At 51.9% G+C, this 14,389-nt stretch overlaps 1 protein-coding gene across 3 annotated transcripts in view; it reads left to right on the top strand.

Moving 5' to 3' along the window:
• Window positions 1-12,073, top strand: part of CDK18 (cyclin dependent kinase 18) — a 68,218-nt gene extending 56,145 nt beyond the window's left edge. For all 3 annotated transcript variants that reach the window (XM_073319788.1, XM_073319787.1, XM_073319786.1), the window contains 10 exons: window positions 429-523; window positions 1,515-1,577; window positions 3,634-3,757; window positions 4,255-4,375; window positions 4,820-4,917; window positions 5,662-5,767; window positions 6,312-6,354; window positions 7,426-7,516; window positions 8,976-9,053; window positions 11,773-12,073. In XM_073319788.1, the coding sequence (XP_073175889.1) occupies window positions 429-523; window positions 1,515-1,577; window positions 3,634-3,757; window positions 4,255-4,375; window positions 4,820-4,917; window positions 5,662-5,767; window positions 6,312-6,354; window positions 7,426-7,516; window positions 8,976-9,053; window positions 11,773-11,807 (854 nt within the window). In that variant the 3' untranslated portion in view covers window positions 11,808-12,073. The remainder of the gene's footprint in view (window positions 1-428; window positions 524-1,514; window positions 1,578-3,633; window positions 3,758-4,254; window positions 4,376-4,819; window positions 4,918-5,661; window positions 5,768-6,311; window positions 6,355-7,425; window positions 7,517-8,975; window positions 9,054-11,772) is intronic.
• The last annotated feature ends 2,316 nt before the right edge of the window (window positions 12,074-14,389 follow it).

The raw sequence follows: 14,389 nt of genomic DNA, 5'->3' as shown, positions 1-14,389 counted from the left end.
CATGAGCTCCTGCTCCACAGCTCCCATTGGTTGGGAACTGCAGCCAATGGGAGCTGCAGGGGCAGTGCCTGCAAGCAAGGACAGCACGCAGAGCCCCCTGGCCCCTCCACCTAGGTCAGGAGCTGCTGGGACATGCCGGCCGCTTCCGGAGAGCCCCCCATGACTGTGTGAAAAGGAGGACGCTGCCTGCAATAGAAAGTTAGTAGCGAATCAGACTTCCCTTAGGGCTTGATGGGCAGCTCAGCCAGCCAATCCAAACCCACTCAGTCCTGAAGGACTGACTCTTCCATCTGCAAAACACTGACCCGGTCCATGAGGAACAGATGTTGGGACCCATCAGCCCTGCCTGGGCAGGTTGCCACCCCTCATGACAAAGTTTGCCGCCAATGGGTCCTCATGGCTAACGCTGTCTTCTTCTTGCCTTGCAGTTTCCCTGCTGAAGAACCTGAAACATGCAAACATTGTGACCCTCCATGATTTCATCCACACGGAGCGCTCCCTCACCCTTGTCTTTGAGTACCTGGTGAGTCCATGGGCTGCTTGCCTGGGCACTTGGTCTTGTGCTGGGGCAGTCTGGACACCCAGCTTTTCTCCTGCTGAGGGAGGGGTGGGGGCTCCTTCCAGACACAGGAATGGTTCATGGAATGATGAGAACTGCTGGTTGCAACAAAAGAGAAAAAATAGCAGAGAGAATCACGGGGAACAACATTTTTTTGTTTTTCAAAATTCTGAAAATTTCCAGACTTCAACAATTCCCTGACCTGCTTTGTAATAGGTCAAAAAAGGGAACATTTCACACTAATTTCATCAGCTATTTCCCTGATTTTTTTTACGTTACTATCTGTTTATTTAGAAGTATATAGAAGGGTTTATAAATCCTTGCCATGTAAATATCAGATACGAAACAATCAACATTACAACAATGAGATTTTGTTTAAAGAGACATTATGCAGGAATATAAACATCAGATCGCCCTGTGTACCAACCAGGGAGTTACCACATTGCAGAGTGAGCATCATTACAACACCCACACAATATTAACATTTGATAGATAGGCCTGGTCTCTTCAATATGTGCAGTCAGAGATTTCACTCAGTTTTTTTTAATTAACAAAATATTTATTCACTTCTAATAACAATTCTCTGCTCTGAGCTCCTGTGTAACGTGGGCCATAGAATTTCACCCAGAGATTGCTGTATCAAGCCTGTTCACTTGTGTAGGAAATGAGGGAGGCAAAGTTTTCCTAGCCCTCCATCTCCACCCATTCCCCCTAGCCACTTGGGGGAGGGTTTGGGATGATCGTAATGGTTCTTTCTGACCATAACCTCTGTAAATCTGTGAAAAAGGTTTCAGGGCGTGTTAAAATTATCTGTGAGATTTAGCCACCCAGCCCTTGTTAAACCTCACTCACCAGGCTCAGCTTGACCATCGCCATGTGTTGTCAGTAACTTGCTGGGCACATGGTTATTCATGGTCACTTAGAAGGTTCCTTCGGGATGTGCTTGTCGTTGCAGGACAGTGACCTAAAGCAATATCTGGATAACTGCGGGAACCTGATGAATATGCACAATGTGAAGGTACGAGACCACTATCTTGTGGAAGGGGTTTACAAACTCTCAGGGGATGCTCTATGGTGGCCATGTTGAAGACCCAGGGAACTGAAGCAAGCCGCATTGCAGTCGTTGGGGACTCAGACATTCACACTCAGATTATTCAGACGATCCAGTGTGCATTATCATGTTCTTCTCAACAGTGAATTAATCTGCCATCGCACTGCCCATTCACTTAGCATTGTTAGACCCTCTGAAGTTCCTCACCATTTTCTCTGGCCTGGACTAACCTGAATAAGTTGGTGTCATCTGTAAACGCTGTTCATCCCCTTTCCTCAACCATTAATCAGTAGTTTTACTAGTTGTCTGTATTACCGTTCATCCGAGGGCGATTTCATTTCCTTCCTAGCATCTTACTGCAGGACCTTGTCAACGGATTTTAGAAAGTTCCCGAGACAGACACTCCGCCCCTTGTCCAGTTCCTAGCAGAGTGGGGTGTTTGGTGTTAGTCTGGTGGCAAATGAGGAAACTGACTTAATTAAGGACAGAATGCAGCTACACTGGGGGGAGGGAGGACACACTTCATAACTTCTGGAGACCGAGCTGACTGAACACCCCGAGAGCTCCTTGCATCCCTCCAGTCCCCTCTATTTCAGGGCCTCCCTGCAACTACTCCTTCATCTCCCTCCACCAGGAGTTCTGTGTGCCCCACATGTCCCCTCCACCATACCAGAGTTCCCCATTCTTCCCCCCACCCATGTTATGGACTCTGTCTGCACCCCTTCCTCACATTCCCACCTCAGGGCTCTGTGTATCCCCCACCATATCAGGTCCCCTGGTTTCCCTCCTCCCACCAGGAAAGGTGTGGGCCTCCCATTCCTCACCACCATTGAATTTTGTCTGGGAGGGAAGTTATTCAGGATGTCAGCATGTTAGACTGTCTTGGGAGGATGAGCAGGGCTATTGTTATGCTGGGCAGCAACAGGAGGGGCCATCAATTCAGTTATTTAATCTGTAAACAATTGCAGAGGTGCTTGAAGCTGTGGCCACGCTAAACAGATGTCCGGGTTGCTGTGCATCCCTCATTTCCCCCCTTCCAGTTTTCCCTAAAATCGGTAAAGTTCTGCCCCTGGATGCCTAGAACATTCCCTGAACGTTTGGAATTGGTTGCATGTGGCAGAGGGAAGTTCCAGACAAACACAGAAATACCATCAATAATAATGATCATAATAATTATACCCAGCTCTTACCGAGTGCTTTTCATCAGTAGCTCTCAAAACGCTTTTCATCCAGTGGAGCGCCCGGTCTTTGCAAGCTCTGCCAATGAGTCAAAGAGAGAGAGGATCTCATGCTATGCTGCCAAAAAAAAAAAAAGGCCCTGGCCATGAGTCTCAGAGCTTGGGTGTGCAGACTTGGGTTCACGGGGCTCCTGCTACAGAGTTAAAAGCAGCCAGGTATCGGTTCTGGCTCGGGCTGGAGCGTGGGCTCCGAAGTCGGAGGAGGGGAGAGGCCGAGCCCCAGGCTGAGCCGGAACAGCTCTGAGGCTACTTTTAGCTCGTGTCTGAGTCTGTCGAGCCAGGCCCTGAGACTCATGGCCACGCAGTGGAGATGTATTCGTCGGGTCAGATTTGCATTGACACACTGAAGGCCAGACTGTGTAAAGAGGCCCTGGCTGTGTAGAGGGGCCTTACAGTGGACATGAATGTAATTTAGAAGTCAGTGTAATCTGCAGCCATGTTAAGGCCTCTGTACGCTGCCACATTGGTGTAAAGGGGCCTTAGCGTGGGTGTGAATCTGGCCCTTATTCTTGTGCTCCAGGCTGGAGACGCATCAGTGCTGGCTTTGCACATTGCTCCATCCAGGGGTGGCACCTGTACAAAGTCTGAAATCAATCCAGAGCTGTCCACTGTGATTTTTATTCCCTGTTACAGCTAGTGATCATTACTATTACAGCTCGCATTTATATCCACACTGAAGGATCCCAAGCCCATTGCAGGTTCTGCTTGTCCCTGCTCCGTGCTGAACAACATGCCAAACCCTGCTTTCCCTCTGCTCTCACCCCTTCTGCTCCCCTCCCCCCAAGATTTTCCTGTTTCAGCTGCTCCGCGGCCTGTCCTACTGCCACAAGAGCAAGATCCTGCATCGAGACCTCAAACCGCAGAACCTGCTCATCAACGAAAGGGGAGAGCTAAAGCTGGCTGACTTCGGTGAGTAGGGCAGAGAGAGAACAGCACTGGCCTGGGTTGGACCAGGTTCGGGCTGTGCAGACAACAGCGGTTATGCAATCCCTGGAGCTGCAGAGCAGCATCGGGCAGGGGCAGCCCCAGCCACAAGCTTGCTTGCACTTCTCAAGCTGGTGCTTTGGTCACCTCTGTATGGAAACTGCTTGCTCACTTAGCTAGGTTTCAGCTTGGTGCCTGTCCTCTGAGGCGCACAGGTTAGGGGCCGGGCTTGGTCTGGGAATGCAGGGGGGCAGGACTCCTCTGGGAACACGGCTTCAGCACCTAATAGCTCCCATTTAAGCTCCTAAATGCAGTGGGCCAGATTGTCAGACGGGCAGCTCCAAATCTGTCTTGCTGCATTTAGGTGCCTAGATGGGAGCTGAATTGTTTTGCAAACCTGGCCGTGCAGCTCCCTGGGATGGGCGCACTGCTGCCGCAAAACACAACAGGAGCCGTCTTGCTAACATCCCTTTCGTCCCTAGGTCTAGCCAGAGCCAAATCAATCCCCACGAAAACATATTCCAACGAGGTGGTCACTCTGTGGTATCGGCCCCCCGATGTCCTGCTGGGATCGACTGTGTACTCCACACCCATCGATATGTGGTGAGCTGGCATCTGCATGCAGGGCGGGGTGGGACGGCTCCATCAGAGTCCCACATTAAGATTCCAAGCTCTCAGGGCAGGGGAATTCATTGTCCTCCGTGTGTCTGTACAGCACCGGGCACCCTGCTGCCCAGTTAAATAATGTTCAACAATAACACTGGGCTGCCGCCTGCTTCGGTTTCTGTGCCGTGTCCTGCATCTCGGAGGGCACAAGCTCTTTGGAGCAGGGGCGCTGTGTCACGTGAACACGTGCGGCGCTGTGTGCATGGTTAGCTGTAATAATAGTGTGGTAGCTCTGGGTACTGATGTCTCTTCCAAGGGAACTGGTGGGAGACTCATCCAAGGGCTGGAACTGGAAGAAACCAGGCTACGTTGGACACAGGGCAGGGACGGACTAGGACGGCTTTCCCATCTCTAATTCCAGTGTCTCTGCTGCTCCTTTAGGGGTGTGGGCTGCATACACTACGAAATGGTCACAGGACGGCCCATGTTCCCAGGCTCCACTGTGAAAGAAGAGCTCCATTTAATCTTCAAGCTTCTTGGTGAGTCTTCTGCATTCTCCCTTGTCTCCACGAGAGGGGGGTGGCTGGCTAAGCAGAGAGGGAAAACTGTAACCTCCCTGGTGCTGCTAGGCTGGCCTTTAACTCCCATCCTGTAAATCTGGTAGGATTTATGAGAGCAGTGGTTCTCAACCAGGGTAGGCAGAGGTCTTCCAGGGGGTACATCAATTCATCTAAATATTTGCCAAGTTTTACAACAGGCTACATAAAAAGTGCTAGTGAAGTCAGCACACACTAACATTTCATGCAGACAATGACTTGTTTCTACTGCTCTATGTACTGCCCACTGAACTGTAAGTACAATATGTTAAAAATGAGAAAGTCAGCAATGTTTCAGATCCAATGTGCTGTGACACTTTTGTGTTTTTATGTCTGATTTTGTAAGCGAGTAGTTTTTAATTGAGGTGAAACTTGGGATACACAAGACAAATCAGACTGAAAGGGGTACAGTAGTCTGGAAAGGTTGCGAACCATTGTACTGGAGAATCAGATCCTTTCTATAAGGTTTTATAATCTTCTTGTAGAATTTGATAACAGAGAGAGAATTCTCTATTCAGTTCCAGAGGATGGTTCACACCACCTATAGAATAGCCATTGTTTTTTACTAGAGACAGTGGGGCTTTTCCACAGGGAGCTATTCTCTCTAGTGTCATCTAGTGTCGTTAAGAGCAACTTTCCATAGCCCATGCACAGGGTGATGTGTGTAAACCTGCCTTTCTCCCCCAGGCACCCCTACAGAAGACTCCTGGCCTGGAATCACATCCAACGAGGAGTTTAAGGGTTATCATTTCACCCGGTACCAAGCCCAGCCCTTGATAAATCATGCACCCAGGTATCTCCCTTGAGCAGAGACCCACACTTGCACTGTGGTTTCAGGCTATTCACAAATGGGAGACTAGGGCAATGAGTGTTGGGGTAGGGGCTGGACTGATAGCCCTGGATGTTAAGGATCTCCGCCAATCTCCAGAACAGGTGCGGGTGAAGCCAGCACCAGAGCAGGCCTCCTCCACTGTGCCCTGCTAATGTGCAAACAACTTGCCCTGGAAGGATGCCCCTCCAGGGGCTCGCAGATAAGTACCCATCTGCCGGGCTTATTCCATCCTTTCTGCTGAGACTGCCACCACACCAGATAGCAAGTGTGAATAATAGGGGGCTAATAGGGTCCTATACAAGACAAAGCTCCTAATATCGGGACGGTCCTGATAATACTGGGACGTCTGGTCACTCTATAAGGGGTGCCAATTAAGACTTGGAACCCCGCCCACCAGATGTGCAGGGCAAGGCACTGTCCCCCATTGTGCTCTCACCGCCCTGCAGTGAGATCCTGAGCAGTGTAGAGTCTCTGGGGTGTGGTTACAGTCTCCTTCTTTTCTCAGGCTGGACACAGAAGGGATCGACTTGCTGATGAGCCTCCTCCTGGTAAGTGGCCTGACCATCCAGCCAGACTGCAGGGGGATGTCTTGGGTGGACCTGCCACCATGGGGCTCCGGGGCTGCTGTCTTCCTTCCTGGCTACCTATCATCGTCCTTCTCTTCGTGGGGGCTGGGACATGGGGCCTGGCCAGCTGCAGCTGGGAACACTGCACACACAACAGCCGATCTGATGCTAACTTGGGATCAAGGCTTTTCATTGGGAAGCACACAGGGAGGGGCTTCTATCAGAGGAGCCAACTGGGATATGTCCTGCTACCGTCCGCCTTGACGAAGGCATGTTCGTGTCTGATCATGCGGCCTTTGGAGTCCTCTAGAGAGCTTCCTGGGCACTGGATCAGGCCCTCATGCCATAGAGCAGTGGCAAGGGGTTATGGATCCAACTAAGCCATTTCTCTGACCCTAACACCAAGGTCTCAGTAGAGCTTAGTACCAACCCACTCCCATTACTTCAACCCGCTAACTGCCCTGAGTTCACTCAGAAACTCTCATGAACTCTCCTCTGTGGCTGGACAAGCCCTTCTACCTTCTTCTCCTGGTTCATGTCCTCCTTGATCAGAGCCCTTGTCATTACCTTCCCTTTAGCTTTTAGAGACGAGCCCATTTGTCCCTGTATTTAAAGTCAGTGGAACTCCCGAACTCCAACCCAGCATCTCACCTGCATTATCTGGTCGCTCACCTTTTCTCTGCTGCCAAGTTCCTGGTTCCACTTTCCTGGATTTGCCCAGAAACACAATGCTGCCCTGCAGCTGCTGCTGACCAGAAACGAATGCCATTTCCATCACGGCATTACTCCCCAGTGCCCACGTAGGTGCCCCAGCATGGGATTTGGACACCCTACCTAGGGGCCCTGGTTGAAAATTGGGGAGCTTGTCTCCACCTTCCCTTCCCTGTCTTCTCTTCTCCCACAGAACCTAACACGCAAACACACACACTCTATGTGGTGACACACACAGAGCACAGATAAACACCTGCACACACCCACACTGCCTATGTCATCGTTCACGCACACACTCAGAGCTTATGTCACCCCACACGCCGTTTTCTGTGGTTTTTACAGTACGAAGCCAAATGCCGGATCTCCGCCGAAGAGGCCCTGCGACACCCTTACTTCAAGGCGCTGGGGGACCGAGTCCAGCTCCTCCCTGACAGTGAGCACACAGATTATCCTGTTGGGCTGTCCAAGGGCAGGACACAGCACTTCAGGGGCTGCCCAGCCAGTTGTTACATTTCTTACTGACACCCTTTGGGAAGTAGCACAGCCTCCCCCCGCCTGCCCATTGCTGAAAAACCCCGTGGTCTGAGTCGTGCGCCTCTGTGAAGTCCCCTCGTCGGTATTAAGCTAGATTCGGACACGTAATAATAACAATACTTAGTAGGTTCAGAGCACTTTACAAAGAAGGTCAGGATTGTTATCCCCTTTGTACAGATAGGGAAACCAAGGCACACAGAGAGGAAGTTTCTTGCCCAAGCAGGCCCGTGGCAGAACCAAGAAGAGGACCCAGGTCTCCTAGTTCCAGTCTAGTGCTTTGGCTATGCTGCACCCATGGGCACTGGGCCCAGCCAGGCTATGTATCTAGGCTCCCTCGTCCCCGCATTCGGGCTCAGTCCTGCACTAGGCAGGCAGGGAGCACGTCTCACATCAGGGCCCGGGGAAGGTGCTGAGGGGAGCTGGTAAAGAACCAGGTTTCATCAAAAATGAATTTTTTTGTGGAAAAAATCTCTGTTTTGACAGTGTTTTTCATTGTCTGAAAAAGTTTCTAAATGAAAAATGTCTGGTGGGGGAAGAGGATTTTTTAGTATTTTTGAAATTGTTCATGTTGCTAGTGTGAGGAACCTGCTTTTCCCCCTGACAAAACCAGGGAGAAGGTCAAGAAGAGCGTTCCTTTCAGAGTGTTAGAGACACTTTCAACCCTTTCTGACTCTTTTCCAACTGGCACAAGTTGGAAGACAGTCAGAAAGTGGGAGTTTCGCAGGTTTTCTCACTTCCTTTATTTCTGAAATGTTTCCCGTGGGAAAACTGTGGTTTCCTATGGGAAAACTTCAAATGAGCATTTTTCCTGTGAAAAATTCCCACAGGAAACATTCCCATTAGCTGCCCAGTTCCAAGCCGATCAGGACAGAGCGCACGGGGCACCGCTCCTGTGTGAACGAGAAGCTGCTGAGTCGTCCTGCCCCACAGCAGGCGGTAGGCCTAACAGGCAAAGGCAGAGCCTTATTAACACCCGAAGGATTGTGCTTAAGCACGGCTCTTTAGAGAGCCCCATTCCGTGGCTCTGTGCCCGATTAGAGAAAGGGAGCCAGGTACTCAGGCGGCTTGAAGCTGTGGCATATTAGGGAGGGGAATTGTGGGTCCAGGGACACCACAGTGTGAGGGATCTGGGGACTCTGGGCACTATCGGGGCAGGGGAATTCTGGGCCTGTGGGTGCTGTGGGGTGGGGGATCTGGGCATGACAAAATGGAGAATTCATGGGAGCCGCAGAGTCAGCACCATGGGAGAAGCTCTGAGGGTTCATTGGTGTTTGGCTTCCTGTTGATGAGGAAGCTCAGATCGTAGCTCATCCAGCTAGTTGCATTAACTCTCAACTTCTCTCTTTCCCTTCACCCAGATGCCTCCATCTTCTCTCTGAAAGAAATACAGCTTCAAAAGGACCCTGGCTACCGAGGTTCAGCCTTTCAGCAGTCAGGTAGGACGCTGCAGCGGGGCACAGAGCCCTAATCTGGGCCCCGTGGGGGGAGAGGCACTCTAGAAATGCTCAGAGCTGGAAGGTACCATGCTCTCCGGCAGCACCTTCCATCTGAGGATCCCAAAGCGCAGAACAAGCACATGTGCAATTAGCCGCACAGCCCCCCAAGAGGGAGATAGTGTCCTATCCCTGCTTTACAAATGGGGGAAACTGAGGCACAGAGAGGGAACTTGTCCAAGGTCACACAGTGAACCTAATTCTCCACTGCATTGCATCTTTGGGAGTCATTTACTCCCCGGTGTAAAACACTGCCAGGTCAGAACCCTGAGCCCTCACCAGTGGCTATGTTTCACACCCACTTCCCTCTAGCATGAATAACAACATGAGGTGCCAGGCAGCAGGTGCCCAGGCCCATTGGGTCTGTGGGTCTAGAATTCAAGGGCCCGCTCCTCCTCTCGCTTACACCAGTTTTACACCACGATCGGCTGCAGAGTTACTGCAGATTGACACCAGTGTGAGTGAGAGCTGAATCAGGCCCCAGGTCTCCAGAGTCAGTGCTGTGCTTTCCCCACAAGAGCTAGTCCCTCCCCTGTGGGCGGCCCCGTGAGACGACAAGGCTTTGCCCACACTGGAGTGGGAGGGGTGAGTCCCAGCTCGGGCAGACGTACCTGTGCTTCAGCCACATGGGCAGCAGGGGGCGCTATTAGCTTAGGGCCCAGTCCTGTCTGAAACCGTAGGTACGTACTGGGGCGGCTAGCCCGTCCTGCCACCGCGGCTACACCGCTGGTTTTAGCACACCGGCTCCATCACAGGGGATGTCTGCCTCAGCTGGCAATTACGCCCCCAGCCCAGTGGAGACAGACACTAGAAGCAGCAAGGCCAGTGTGGGGAGCTCTGCCTCCCACGCTCCGATCCTGTCTCCTGCTGGCCTTGGGAGATCCTGGCCTGCCCTACGCTGGTGTGGTCACGCTGACGCCCGCTGCAGTGATAACACTGGACTGCATCCATGTGCAACGCCTCAAGCACCTGGTATCCTGCCAGCCTTTCCACACCGTCCAGGCAGTGCCATGCGGGTGATGTGTACGCCGCGCTGCGGTGACCTTCTCTTCCAAGCAGCCAGGCGGGTCCCATTGTTTGTTTCTCAGATTAATGTCAGGGGAAAGTCTGTTTGGATTAGTGGGAAATGCCTCAAAGCAGCCTCTCCCCATCCCCTTCCCCATATGCAGGTGAACACACCTCAGAGTCCCCTAGCTGATTGGGAGGAGGTTATTAGTGAGGGGAAATGATTGGGCCTAATTATGGTGTCATGACTAAGCGTCAGGACTCCTGGGTTCTGTTCCCAACTCTGCCACTGCCCTGCTGTGTGACTTTAGGGACAAGTCATGTCCCGTCTGGAGATTTACTGACCTGCCATATCAGGAGTGGGTGGGTTCTCAGGCCGGCACTTGGAGTTCCACAGAAGAAAAGCAATACGGTACCCACTGAGCAGGCCAGACACAGCTCCCAGGCCTAGCTCCCCAACACCCCACCTTAGAAGATTCAGATCCAGATCTTTGTCGTGGACCAAACCAGAACCCTGGATTAGGGCGCTCATGACCAGGGAAGTTTGGATCAAGATTCAGATGTTGTGGCTGACCCTGGACCAAACTAAACACATCAGATCACAACATCCCTGAGCTTAGGGCGAGTTCGGCTCCAAAGCCTGACACGCGGGGCCCTTCTTCTCCAGCTTCATATTATTGACACATTTGTTAATATTCAGCTGTGTCCAGAAAAGCACAATGGGGCCAGTGGCCCCCTGGCGTAAGTCCACTGATTTGGATGCAGTTATGTCAGGGATCAGTCTTGGCCTGAACCACGCTGCATGGTCTCCAGACTCTGTTTTCTTGGCTCAAAGGTTGTAGCAGACTCATACATTTTTCCACATGACTTAGCCACTAGAAGGAGACATTGCACCAGACGGGTAGTGGGTTATATCGTCAAGAAGCATCTCTGTTCTAGTCCAGAGTTGGGCAAACTATGGCCCACGGGACAGTCCTGCCTGGCCCCTGAGCTCCTGGCCGGCTGTTCCCCCTCCCCCGCAGCCTCAGCTCGCCATGCGGGCAGCACTCTGAGCTGCCGGACTGCGCATGCCTGCAGGGCAGCGCGTCTGGTTCCGGCCAGGCGGCGCGGCTCCAGACAATCTGCTCTCAGCGGCATGGTAAGGGGGCCAGGGCCAGGGGGTTGGATATGGGGCAGGGGGTCCCAGGGGGCAGTCAGGGGACAGGGAGCAGGGAGCGGTTGGGTAGGGCAGAGGTTCAGGGGGGGACAGGGAACAGGGGGGATTGGATAGGGGGTGGGGTCCCAGGGGGCCTGTCTAGGGGTGGGGGTGTGGATAGGCATTGGGGCAGTCAGGGGACAGGGAGCGGGGGGATTAGATAGGGGGTGGGGTCCCGGGGGGGTGGTTAGGGGCAGGGGTCCCTGGAGGGGGCGGTCAGGGGACAAGGAACAGGGGGGTTGGATGGGTCGGAGGTTCTGAGGGGGGCAGTCAGGGGGCGGGAAGTGGGAGGGGGCGGATAGGGGGCGGGGACCAGGCTGTTTGGGGAGGCACAGCCTTTCCTTCCCGGCCCTCCATACAGTTTTGCACCCCGATTTGGCCCTCGGACCAAAAAGTTTGTCCACCCCTGTTCTAGCCTTTCTGATCTCTGTCTTTGTCTCTCTCTCTCTTTTACTCTTCCAGCCCGAGGGAAAAGCAGGAGACAGAGTATATTTTAAACCTGGCTCTTGTTCCCTTTGTCACCATGGAGATCAAAGCACTGAGAAAGGAGAGGACTTCATGCTCCCACAGGACCCATCCACAGAATTGCTGACTCTAACAGGAAGATACTGGAACGCCCCTCTACCATGGGGTGCCCTCTGTCTGCCCCCCAGAATCCCACTTCTCACACCAGTCATCCCACCAGTAGTTCTTGTCAAAGGAGCTCTGCCCCCAGTTGCTCATTTTTCATGTGACACCACCAAGAGTAAACTACTGCGTTCTATACCCGGGTAAGGTACTTTAACTAGTGACTAGCTACCCTGGGACTAGCCCTGAACTCAGGAGACTTGTGTGCCGGCCTTGTTACAGTCCTGTTTGCTGCAGGACAGGGCGGTGATCTGGAGTGAATAGGGGCGCTGCAGGCAGAGGACAGAATCTCCAAGGATTGGCAGACAGCTGGGTGGTCATATCGCAGAAGACATTTCTGTGAATGCACGGCATGCCTCTGCTTGGGCACCCTGCTATGCCCACCGGTGGGGAAGTCAGACCTGGCAAGACGCATTGCACTGAATGAAGGACATGCTCTCACCAGCAGGGGGCGCCCTACGGTGAGCCCCATCCAGGGCTTCCTGACATCAGACATTGAGTTGGGACGGAAACATTTAACGAGGGAGCGCTCCCCTTCAGCCCCTCCCCCATGGTTATCAACCAGGGATCCCTCTTCCCCACCCCATAATTTGAGTCTCATGCACAGTTCCTGGGATTGCCTGAACGGCAGCCCCAGGAGGTGCAGAGGAAAGAGGCTGTTAAGAGGAAAATGCAGATTAGCTGGATTCCTCTGATCTCCTCAGTTTCCCCAACAACCCGCCCCCCCACACCCCCCACAAGTTTATTTTCTAAGCTCTGACACCTGTTTTGCAGCAGTTCCCAGCCCCTCTGATTTAGCGAGAAACCAGTGAAGTCCCGTTTCCTACATCAAAATCATGCTGTGTTTCTAATCTGCCTTGCGCGGAAAGGTGCGTTCCTACTAGGAAAAGGACCCATTTCCCAGCATGCGGCTCTGGAATTGCAGCAAATTGTCCAGCCAGTTGGGCCCATCTTTGAGCTCACCGCAAAAGGTGAACGAGCACAAGTAGTTTCACCTGTTGGTGCAAATGAGCTGTGAATGCACAATGTTGCGTCATTCCACCTTTGTGGTGGGCGTGCAAAGGTGCCGACCCTACCTCTGCAAGGCTGCAGGATCATGACCCAACTCAAACACAACACACCCTATTAAGCAGAAAACAGACCCACCTTTCACGACCTACCCGGTTCCCTAGGACTGAGCATATTGGTTTCGCCCCGTGTATTGCACACCTACTGCACTCAATGGGACTCAAGTGCTTTGTGTGCTTTGCATATGTTCCTCCCCCTCTATTCCCAGGCCGTGCTCAATCAGTTCTGGTACAAGAAGGACCTGCTCAAACCTTCCTCCAAAGCTCAAACCAAACCTGAAACTTTTTTTTTTTTTGAAGTTTGAAAAATTTGTCAGAATTTTTTGATTGGTTGGTTGATTTGGGGATTTTTTTATTTATTTTTTTAAGTTTTCATTCCCCGTCTGGCTACCTCATCCTCTCCGATACCCATCATGGCCCAGCTAGCACCAGGAAATGATGGGGCATTGCTCTAGAGAGCATGGATCATGGGCTGGTAGACTGACTGTGGACTGGTAGGCAGGAAGTCCTGAGTTCTAATCCAGACTCTCCTACTCACACACCGAGTAGCCTTGGGCAGGTGATGGCACTCTTCTGTGCCTCAGTTTCCTCATCTGTCAAATGGGGCTAATAATCATTAGCTGCCTCACTGTGAGGCAAAGCATAAGTTAGAAATGGGCCTGGATCTGAACTTTCCCAAAGCTTGAGGAGGTTTGGATCCAAGGTTCCAATGCAGGTCAGACTCTAAATGCTCAGCATGATCATCCCCATGAGATTCCCAGCCCACTCTAGACACCAAAGCAGGTTGGACCAAGTTAGGCTCATCCCAGATAAGCATCCAGACCTCTGTATTGTTTGAGATTTGCCCATCCCTGGTAGGTTTCTTTCGGTGTGTGTCCAGTATACAGCAAGTTGGGGAAAACACTTTGTTTCCATCCATTAACACATTCAGCACTTCACTGGGTAGCACGTGAGTGATGCGGCCAGCCTTTCTGCATGCACATAGAAAAAGTGTTCTCTGTGTCAGCTGTATCAGGGGTTTTCTTTTGATGTGTAAGAGGAAGGTTTACAATATTTGGTTGGTGTTAGCTAGAGTAAGTTTTAACCCCTGTTCCCCTTTAGCTATCCCTTAACGAAGCTTTTTGCATGAGCATTTCCTAGGTAGAGCAGGAATCTGTGCCATGGGCTTACTCTTTCCATTGCAGACACCTCTATTTGTGGGTGAGTAACTCAATTGACTGTTTACCCCATCGATGAAACTTCTCCTGTGGGCTCTGATTCAGCAAGGGACTTAAGTGTAGGCTCAGTTTTAAGCACCCGAGTAATCCCATTGATGTTAGTGGGCCTACTCACGTGTTACAAGTTAGGCACTTGTTTAAGGAGCTGTGCTAAATTGGGTCCCGTAA

The sequence above is a fragment of the Lepidochelys kempii genome, chromosome 21, assembly GCF_965140265.1.
Source record: "Lepidochelys kempii isolate rLepKem1 chromosome 21, rLepKem1.hap2, whole genome shotgun sequence".
NCBI classification, from domain to species: Eukaryota; Metazoa; Chordata; order Testudines; family Cheloniidae; genus Lepidochelys; species Lepidochelys kempii.
This window is presented reverse-complemented; position numbering and strand designations above follow the sequence as displayed.